This window comes from Dasypus novemcinctus, chromosome 1 (assembly GCF_030445035.2).
Source record: "Dasypus novemcinctus isolate mDasNov1 chromosome 1, mDasNov1.1.hap2, whole genome shotgun sequence".
Lineage (NCBI taxonomy): Eukaryota > Metazoa > Chordata > Mammalia > Cingulata > Dasypodidae > Dasypus > Dasypus novemcinctus.
This window is the reverse complement of record NC_080673.1, coordinates 36,748,123-36,758,819: the sequence shown is the minus strand read 5'-3', so window position 1 is coordinate 36,758,819 and position 10,697 is coordinate 36,748,123. Positions and strand designations below refer to the sequence as shown.

General features: G+C 37.3%; 1 protein-coding gene across 1 annotated transcript in view; it reads right to left on the bottom strand.

Annotated features, from left to right (window-relative positions):
- The window catches only part of CTSO (cathepsin O), a 29,941-nt gene that overhangs the window by 3,937 nt on the left and 15,307 nt on the right, over positions 1-10,697 (bottom strand). The window contains exons 4-7 of the mRNA XM_004471655.5: positions 10,067-10,234; positions 7,909-8,030; positions 1,555-1,718; positions 885-977 (exon numbers count right to left, since the gene is read on the bottom strand). Of these exons, the coding sequence (XP_004471712.2) occupies positions 885-977; positions 1,555-1,718; positions 7,909-8,030; positions 10,067-10,234 (547 nt within the window). The remainder of the gene's footprint in view (positions 1-884; positions 978-1,554; positions 1,719-7,908; positions 8,031-10,066; positions 10,235-10,697) is intronic.

Here is a 10,697-nt window from a genome sequence, read left to right as displayed (position 1 = left end):
AACAGATGTTAGAAGAAATGCTTGATATTTTTGTTTCACGGGAACACATGCAAAAAACCTAGTTGTTAACCAAAGAGGTAAATGCATCTGAAATCTGTGTTGCACTAATATACTGCTGAGAGGCAATAAATAATTTACAGGACTTTTTAAAAATTAAATTTTAAAATCCAAACTCTAGGATTTGAAGTTTAATTAGCCAAATTTCATTAAATTACAAGTGTGCTATGGTTTCTTAACACAGAAGAACATAGAACCCAACATACGACAAGGTGAAAGCAATCAACAGTTTATATGAAGACTCTGGATTTATTGTCATTAATAAAGCCTTGGAAATTCTTGGGGTCACTGAATGCTTTCTGCCGTATAACACTGTACCAGGGTTAATGTGCCTATCATCCGGTAGTTTACTTTAAGGAAGTTTACTTTCAAGAAGGATTTGGATCCTGTATAATTACCAACCGGGAGGGCGGAGAGAGGAAATGACCTCAAATCACCCTTAGTGGCTGAAAGCCAGCATTGGGACTAAGACATTTCTGGAGGGGTTGACTCTCCTAAGTTGTGATATCTAGATTTTGAAGTAGTCAAGTTTGGTAAATTATTACATTGTCTTATAATGTTTTGCTCATTATACTTTACTTATTTTTATATAGGGCCTCTTGAATAATTGCCCTTCCTTTTAAAAATACGAATATGTACAACAGTCTCTCTTTTTAAAACACTATTTCATTTTTATCAATTGGTTAAAAGATAAAAATCATTTCTTCAAAAGTGATATGAGTATGCAAGAAGTATACTGTAAACTAGACACATTTATAGTTTTAATACATTCAAGGAATTTTCCTTGACATTTAGCCTGGAGTTATAAACATAGATTTGTGACTTACCGCAAATATTAGCTCCCATTTTAACCTGGGCATAGCCATCTAGTCCCCAGGACCTTCCCCAGGAGTTCCGTACTATCCAAAACGGAACACTTCCTACGAAACATAAAACAGTGACAAAAGCTGAAAAGCTCATATTTGTTGAAAGTACATAAGTATATTTAAAGTTGGGTTCTTGATAATTATAGTAGCTTTGAGAGAAAGCTTAAAAACATATTATAATGCTAACTCGAACTAGCTAAGTAAACCAAGCTGTACTTCATGAAACACTTTAATCAGGAGAAAAGTATGTTTGAATTCATTTCACTTCATGAAGGGACTGTATAAATAGAAAACACATACTTCTACGGAATTAGGAAAGGAAAAAAATTACTGCTAAATGTGGATAATAAAAATATTAAGCATTTCTATTTACCTAATAATTATCCAAAATATTCCAGATGGTCAGTGAACATTTTTTTAAACAAAAATTACCACTATTTTAACCAGGTATCCAACAAATTTTATAGGTGGAACCTGACAAAGATTTCCACCCACAAATGTACTGAGAGGTTAAGAGATCACGTGAGAATTTAGATGTAGCAAGGCCAAATTTCAACATTCTAAGACGGTGATAATTTGAAAATCAGAGTTCAAATTAGAAAGCAATCAGCCACATCATATCAACACATACCTGTTCTATCAAACCCTGTTATGAGAACTGCATGATTTGCTTTTCCACTAGAGCAGTGATGTTGTATTATGCCTCCCAGATAATCTTGCCAACTCACTGCATCTACTATAACTACCAAAGGACCAAAGATAAGAAGTGCTTTCGCCATTTCATCTTCTTGGTCACTATCAAGAGAGGAGATATTTGGTTAATGAATTTATTTTTAAGATAAAAGACTACTTTATGAAAATGAGTTATTTAATCTGTACCTAGTTAGGAGCAGGTTTGGTGGCAATTACAGAAGACCTTAAACAATGGAAGCTAAAAAAGCCTGAGAGACTGGTAGTCCAGGACTGGCACAGGGTTTCAGAATGTCAGGAACCTAGGCTCTTACCCTATTGTTGTTCTGTTAGGTGAGCTTTCCATCCCCAAGTTCAATTCACAGTCCAAGATGGCTGCCGGAGGTCCAGCCATTTAGTGCATATTTCATTCAGCATGAAATAGGAAATGAGAAAAAGTGCTATATGCTTGTTGAAAAGGCTCCCCAAAAGTAACATACAGCACTCCTGCAAATATCTGCATAGAGTTCATTGGCCAGAACTCAGTTACATGGCTAGATCTAGCTTCAAGGAAGATGGGAAATGGATTTTTGGAGTTGGCCAGCAAAGCATCCAGATAAAATATAGGGGTAATTTTTTATTAGGGAAAGAGAAGACTTCATTTATGGAGGTACCTTGTTATCTCTGCCACACTATATGAGAATCAGGAGACCAAACAACTTATTTCCAACATAAGTGAATCTCAGAGAAAATCAAGAAGGCCCATTCTAAAGTGATTAGTATAATAAATATAATATAATATAATATAATATAATATAATATAATATAATATAAAAAATATATTATTATAGGATAAATGTGAAGATGCAAGCAGAACTAGGGGCTAGATTGTGACGACTGAAAAAGACAGCTACTGCTTTCATACATGACCATCTATCAATAAAGCCTTACATAATTTCAGCCTTCATCCATTTTAATAGTATGTGATTAAGCCACTATTTACATTTTTTAAAGGTCAGCCTTGTGGGTAAAGGATACTGAAAACAAGATAGTGATATTTCAGGCCATTAGGATAGCATTTGGTAGTTTATTACTGCAGCAAGTCATGGGTGGATTAATGGCCTGAAAGAGTAAATAATACCTCACCATACCCAGCTGGAAACCAATTTCTACCAAGGAGATACTCTATCTACAGATCAGGAAAGTTATTGAAATAGAAACTATGCATTCATTTTAAACATTTATTCATATTATCTGTTAAACTCTGGTTTTTTTTGACATTTATTAATATAAGTAGGAATTTGTTTTGCTACTCTAATAATAATTGGAATCCATTCAGATTTCCCTGGGACAAGGAAAAACCCTTAAAAGGCAAAATTCTTAAAAGGCAACATAGTAAGGTAAGCTCTTCATAACTGGGTTCAAATTCCACCTGAAACTGGACTCATTTCATCTACCTGGCAGAATTGATAGAGGGATAAAATGAAAGGTGCCTAGCACATGAGCTATGCTTTCAATTTATAACAAACATCATTTCGCTCTTTTCTCTCCAAGCCATCTAATAAACAAATTTTCTTCAGGATGTTTTTGTGTATAAAGTCTATTTTATTGCATTTAAATCCTTTTCACAGTTTATAATCCAAGTATACTACCTGGGATTAGCCTTGTATTAAACAGAACACAGATATCTCCACCTATTTATGGCAACAAATGATATACTATAAATACATCACATCAAAGACCCAGTTAGGGAAGACAGCATAAGAGAAAGAAGAGATCAAGAAGGAAAAATAATTTTAGAAAGTAAAGGGTTATTAACAGTGTGGCGTCAAAGAAACAATTGAATATAAATCCCCAGGAGAGTGGTGTAGCTCAGTGGTTGAGCACCTGCTTCACATGTACGAGGTCCAGGGTTCAATCCCTGGTATTCCTAAAGGCAAAAAAAGAAAATCCCTGCTTTGAGGCAGGGATGAGAAAAGCCTAGCAAAGATCCTGGAAAATAAGAAATAGGACGACATGCCATAGTAAGGCTCGGCCAAGTAAATGTTCCATTTAGTCCCAGACCTGAGTGGCACTGCTATCAGTTGTCTTTCAGACAGGTGTTGGTCTTTTGTGAAGATTGCATGAGACACTTATTACTTTCATACATGGATATCTGCTGATAAAGTCTTATTTCATATGATATTCACCTTGATCTATCTTAATTGTATCTGATTATGCCACTATCTATATATTTAAAGTTTAAAAGATTCCATAGAGTATCTTTATTTCCATTACTATCCCAAAGTAGGATGGAGTATCAAAATGTAAATTGTTAAAAATGGTCATGTCATTATGCCTTGGTTTTGTGAGCTTATTATTCATTTTAAAGAGCAGAAATATTAAAAACCTACACACTTCAAAGAATTCTCCTAAATTTTACTGTTTCCTTGGTATATGGCTTCTGATTATGTGATGACTGGAGGCATAAGGCTATAGAAGCCTGGGAAAGAAGGGAAAATTTTCCAATTTTTCTCCAGTCAGCTCTAGTTCCCCACTTCTTCAGACGCTTGTAGAACCAGCAGATAGCACTCTTCAACAAACGTCCAAGCATTAGCTGTAGATGGTCCTTTTCCAGAGGTCTCACTACGGGTTAAGTGGGTCCACTGGACCACTCCTTTGAATTCCTAGGTTTTAATGACATCACATTGTTCCTTTGGTTCACCCAGCTCAGAAGTGGCAGATGCTTCCTACAACTATTTATTTCTGATTTATTTCAGCATCCCAGTTGTAAACTTTCAACTCTCTTGATTGCTGGACCTAAGATCTCCTACATTGAATACCTTCTGTTTGAAATAGCAAACCTGTTTCTGTTTTCCTCTATGATTACCGCCCTGTTTCATAAATATAAGTATGCTGCATGCAATATTTGGGATAAACAAATATTTGGGTATACTTCTATTGTAGAATATTTGTTGTTTACCTAAAATTCATATTTAACTGAGTGTCCTGTATTTTTATTTGCTAAAGCTAGCAACTCTACTCCTAACTATCCTTGCCCTGTTCAATCTGTTCTTTATTATTATTTTTTTAAAACAATTTTTCCTTTATAGACTCCAGTACGCCACAGCAAATCTGCCAAGTTTCCTGCCAATTGCCACCACATATCCAAATTGCAAATTCACCCCGTCAGCTGGTTCAGGGGGTTGTGATCATCAGGTTTCACAGCCTTGGAGTGTTTATTTGCTCTTCTGTCTGTTCCCATGTAATGACTGTTTTGCAAGAGGTACACTGTCAGTGCCCTAATGTGCTTACCTTATTACCGCCGGGTGTGAGATGGCCTTCAGGATCTGGAGGTTTCCATACACGTGAGTGTAGTGACACCTTTGTTCCTCAAAGTTTTACTTTTCTGAATTCTGCCTCCAGGCGAACCAAGGAGATTCAGGCTCAGCCTCAAGAATTTCAAATGGACCCTCTTGCCTCCTTCTGATCTCTACCTTTCACATAGACAGACAAGGCTTTTTCTGATAGATTTTGCCAACTTAGTATCTGGAAATGGAGTCAGAACTTTTGGCTAAAATACTGCCTGATGGTTGCAAGTATCCAGGTTTTCTGTTCTCTGGGATGATGGATATGTGTTGTCTGGCTGGGCACAAGTTTTTGGGAGAGTTTCTCACCTTAAAGTTCACCAGGAGCCTGGTAGTGCCTCAGCTTGTTCTTCTCGCCTCCTGCTGTGGGCACAGCATGGAAGACAGTCTCCAGCCAGGGTCCAGGGCCGTGAGTGACAGCAAGAGAGCAGGCTGTGCCCGTCCAGATGGTTTTTCTCAGCGGCTTCCTTCTTCCCTCATGAGGAGATCTCAGCATATCAAAGTAATTGTTAAGGAGATATTTTCATCTGAAAGGTGTTCCTCAAATCTTCACACCACTGCTACTGTAGTTCAGGTCTCCAGGGCCTGTCACCTGGATGCCTGAAACAGAACCTTCCGGCTGATTTTCCCACAATGCAGGACTGGTTTGAGTAGGTGGTCCTGTCATTGGTGAAGGGGTGGGGTCTCTGATGCCCTCAAATTGAAGCTGATGAAACAAGGCAAGTGCAGTGACTACACAAGTTCATACACATCATCTCCTTTCTTGGCTCCAAATCATCATGCAATCCAGTCCATTCTCTCTCCTCTTTACAGTTCTTACTCTGGTTTGAGTCTGTTCTCTCCTTGTAGAAATGAAAGTGATCATGTCAACATGTGAGTCAGACCAGGTCATCCTCTGCTCAAACCCTCAAATGATTTTACATCTCACTTAGGGTGAAAGCTAAAGATATCCCTATAACCATTAAGACCTGACATGAACTGACTCCTTTTAGGTTACTAACTGGTCATCTCTATGACGGCATCTCTGCACTTTCACACTGGTTTCCACATTGCTTTACAAGCAGGCCTGTTATGTTTCTGCCACAGGGCCTTTGCACTTAAAGTTCCCTCTGTTAGGAAGGATATTTCTGCATGGCTATGTTCCCTTTTTCAGTTCTTCACTCAAATTTTACTTTTCAGTGATTCATATCCCTTTCTAAAATGTTTTGTAAACTCCCCCATCAGATAGTTCCTATTCCAACCCACCCATTTTGTTTTTTTTCTCTGAAAATAATTACTGCTAACATAATCATACATATTTTTGTTTGTTTTATCTCCTGTCTCTTTCAGTAAAATGTAGTCCATGAGAGCTGACGTTTGTGTTGTTCAGTGCTAATTCCCAGGACCTAAAACTGTGTTCAAAATAAATGTTTGCATGGATGACAAAAATCAATGAAAGGTTTTCCTGAGGAGTCTAACACTATCAGCTTAGCTGGAAAAGCTTAGCATTCTGGCAAGAAAAGCTTAGTTTTCACTGTAAATGTGGAGAATTTTTATTGATCTCTTCTTCTTAATCAAAGGGTTGAATAAATCCTATTTTAGGCCCAATAGCAATCTCCTTTGCATTCTTCTTCTCCCATACAGACTAATGCCTCTTCTTCTTTCTAACTTTTTCAATTTGCTACCCATGACAAGGGATTCTCTGAATACCTTTTAATGACATTTTGAAAATCCCATTTCTTCTTGTCCACACCTTTTCCCTGTACTCTCAAGTAATTGATGGCTCACAAAGCAAGATTTCTCATTTTAGAATATTTATTGCCATTGTCCTCAATGGAAGTGTTGGTCAATGTGCTCAGTGGTCCTGCAGATTTTATTATAGATCTGATTTAGTCTGCCAGGTGTAGAATTGCAGCTCCCTCATGTACAGTTCCAGGGTCCCCCCAAGAGCCCTTGTTATGGATGAGAATTGTGTTGATAATTTGCCGGTTCTTTGGTATAGTTACACTCATTTAGAGGGGTTGCATTCTGTTCAGAGATCCAATTTCACCCTTGATTTCCTTGAGATCCCATGGGTAGACACCATCTGGGTCAAGAGATTCTTGTATATTCAGTATCAGTAAGTTATAGGGTATTCTGTTACCTTACCCAAATTCAATTTAATGCCTCTGCTCTTCTGTTTCAAAAGACAGTGTGACGTTTCCTTCCATATAACTTAAAAAATATTGAAGCCATGAATTAGTTGAGTCTTCCTTTGCTCTTCTCATCCCTGAACACCTATTTTGCCCTCTATCAGGTGATCACAACAATTCTCTAGTCAACTTTTTGTTTTTCATGTGCTTTGAAAGTTTTTTTTAATGATTGTTTTCTCTTGAAACTTTCCAAAGTCATCCTGTCCTTCAAGCTCCAACACAAGTGCTCTTTCTAGTTTATCTTCATCTCTACACTCTTACCGTGCTTTAGTGTATGCTACATAACTTATTTTCAGCAATAAACCCTTTGATACCTGTTTCTAAACTAAAAGTTTTTCTTCAGGCATTTCTAGTAACCTATGCCTTGAAAAGTGACAGAATGTTTAAAACAGGCTTCTTGGTCATCAGACTTTGAAATTAGCTGAAGAATCTATATGCAAAATGAATTGGGATTGATTAAACATTAAGACTGAGACATGTTAATTGAATTATAACAGTTTAAACTTTTAAGAGGAAAGTGGTACATATATTTTATACCTCAAATTGGATTTACATTTGTTAATTTAAGTTTGTTATTTCTATTGCAATTTCATATAGAAAGGCATACATATCATATTAAAGAAAAAACATCTTATAATGCTCTATTGTAATTGCCAATTAGTTGATCCAGTAAAATATAGGTTTTAAAACAATTAGGAAAATGCAGTGATGACTTCCATCAAGTTATTAATTTTATATCATCAATAGATGATAAATTAAGGAATATGGAGAAAAAGAACTGTAGAATAAGACATTTACCTGAAGTCATATGCAGAATAACCTTTGATTGAAAATCCAGAATGTGAACCAGAAAAATAATGGCACAGGCCATTTGTTGCTTTAAATGGGTATTCTGAATCTCTCACCAGTTTTACTTGCGTCTAAAAGAAAATAACCACCCAAAGTGTTCACTTTCACTCAATTCTTTTAAAAGTAAAACAGAATTCACTTCAACATGTCAAAATAAGGTTCACCTTGGCCATAACCTTCACCATGCCGGTATTCCCTGCATTTTAAGGTTGTAATTAAATCTTCAGGAGCTTGTAATGGATATCCTAGGTAATTACAGTCAGTATCCTTCTTTCTCTTTACTTCTTTTCCTATTCCTTCTTTCCCTAGAGTCCCATCTATCCAATAAGGAAGACAAGAATCATCTGGCTCCTGAGGCTACAAGAAGGCAAGGCTTTCCTTCTAGTTCCTCTGGTTCTGTGTTAGCAAGTCATTGAGACTCGTTCAGCACAATGGTTTACCCACATGACAACGATCAAAGAAGGTCAAGCCTTCTTTCTGTCCACTTTCCCCTGTGCCATTAATCGTGCATGTGTCACGATTGTTATAGCTGTCTGATAGAATCCTCCTTTCTTGAACAGTGAGTTGCTGGAAGGGAGGGACACACAATTCAATGTCACCCACAATGTGTAGAGAGTGCTCCTGGAATACAGTGACCGAAAATGACATGATTTGGGAAGTCTGCCTTCATGACATTAAAAAAATACATTCACAAGTCTCTCCTGTTACTTTTATTGGAACTGTAGTTGGTGCTGGGGTTTAATATATACCCAGGGGACCTGAATCTCTGGACTGACCATATGATAGCCAGGCCCTGAGCCTCAACAGACTTCAGCTCCTACACTCTGGTTTATTGGACTTACCCCACTCAGCTAACATGGAGTTGAAGGTCAACCACCACACCATGGAGCCAAGAATGCCTACTACTGAAAGCAGGAAGATTGCATCCAGCATCCATGTGGAATCTAAGCCCCCTCTTGATATAGATGTGGAGTGGACATAACCATTCCAAGGTCCACAGGATGGAGGAATAGACTATGGATTAGAGTAGACTTACTGATATTCTATTCATGAACCATTGTGATTAGTAATCGAAGAAAATGTGGCACTGGTGTGGAGAAAGTGGTCACGGTGGCTGCTGGGGGTAGGGAGTGGGAGGAAGAGATGGGACGTGGAGGCATTTTCAGGACTTGGAGTTGTCCTGGGTGGTGCTGCAGGGACAATTACCGGACATTATAGGTCCTCCCATGGCCCACTGGATGGACTGTGGGAGAGAGAAGGCTATGATGTGGACCATTGACCATGAGGTGCAGTGGTGCTCAGAGATGTATTCACCAAATGCAATGAATGTCTCATGATGATGGAGGAGATTGTTGCTATGGGGGGAGGAGTGGGAGGAAGGGGGTGCGGGGTATATGGGAACCTCATTGTGGGGCAGGGGGTTGGGGGTATATGGGACCTCACATTTTTTGAATGTAATATTAAAAAAATAAAGACAAAAAAAAAGAGAGAAAAAAAAATACATAATAGTGCCCTTACTGCTTACTTACTGTAAGTCAATGAATCTGGGAAAGGGTTAGAGAGTGCCCTAAGAATTTGGTGACACACAGTAATATATTGGGTAAACCATACTAGGAAGTTGAGGACTTAAGGTGTAGGTCTCCTTAGCTACTGACTTGGCAAAGTGATTTCACTGCTCAGGTCTTATTTCTTCATCTATAAAAAGAGTTACTGAATTAGCTGACTCTAATGTTCCTTTTTACCTTACTATTCAGAAATTCTATAGACATGAACAATCACCATGGTCTCTTCCTTCTGAGTCATTATGTGCCATTTATCTGCAAACAAGCATTTACTTAGTAAGAAATACTTAAAAAAAAAACACACCAAAATATTTTATGAATATAAATTTCAGATAAAACTTTTTACCCTTTTATTTCTTGATGCCCGATATACATAGAAGCAATTAATTTTTAAATCTTGTGATTAAATTAATTCAAGTTTTGGTTATTTAAATTTGAGCACCTGTAATGATCATTTGGCAAGAGAGTAAATTGTTTGAATTCTGAACACATATGAAATAAGTCAAAGGGGAAACAAAGAGTTAATAGGTTAAGAAACTACTCACCTTATTTAACCAGTTCAAAGCATTGAGAGTAGACCCTCCATTGCAGCCATAATTATTGTATGAACAATCGATGACCTGCTGTACACTTAGATCTTCCAAAGATGCCCCTTTTATTGCACTTGCAGATTCCACTGCCTCTACCACACTGAAGGCCCAGCATCCTCCACACTGTTTAAAAATACAAAAGAGGGTGGGGACTATTATTTATTATCACTGAATACTGTTTAAATCAAGATGACAACATCTTTAAATATAACATACATCAAAACAAGTAAAGTTAGCAGAATCTGGGAACCTACAAGATATAGGTCCATCTTCTAGATTTTCAAATTAAAAGAACAGAGAGAAAAAACCAAAAATCCCATTTTAAGCATCAAAATCTATTAATTAAAGGTAAATTAGTCACATCACTATTGCAAACTTAGACAATCCAGAAGTTACATTTCTATCCTCAGGGCTGTGACACAGTAAAATATTGTGAAGAAGGTTGATGACAACCACAGCAATCATTAGCTTTAATCAAGCCAGAAGAACAGTTCCTGCTCAAAAATATCTTTGCAGTATATTGTTAATTAAAGATCCCTAACTAAAAGTACCCCTTTAATGAATATAAATAGTTATTCCAGGAATA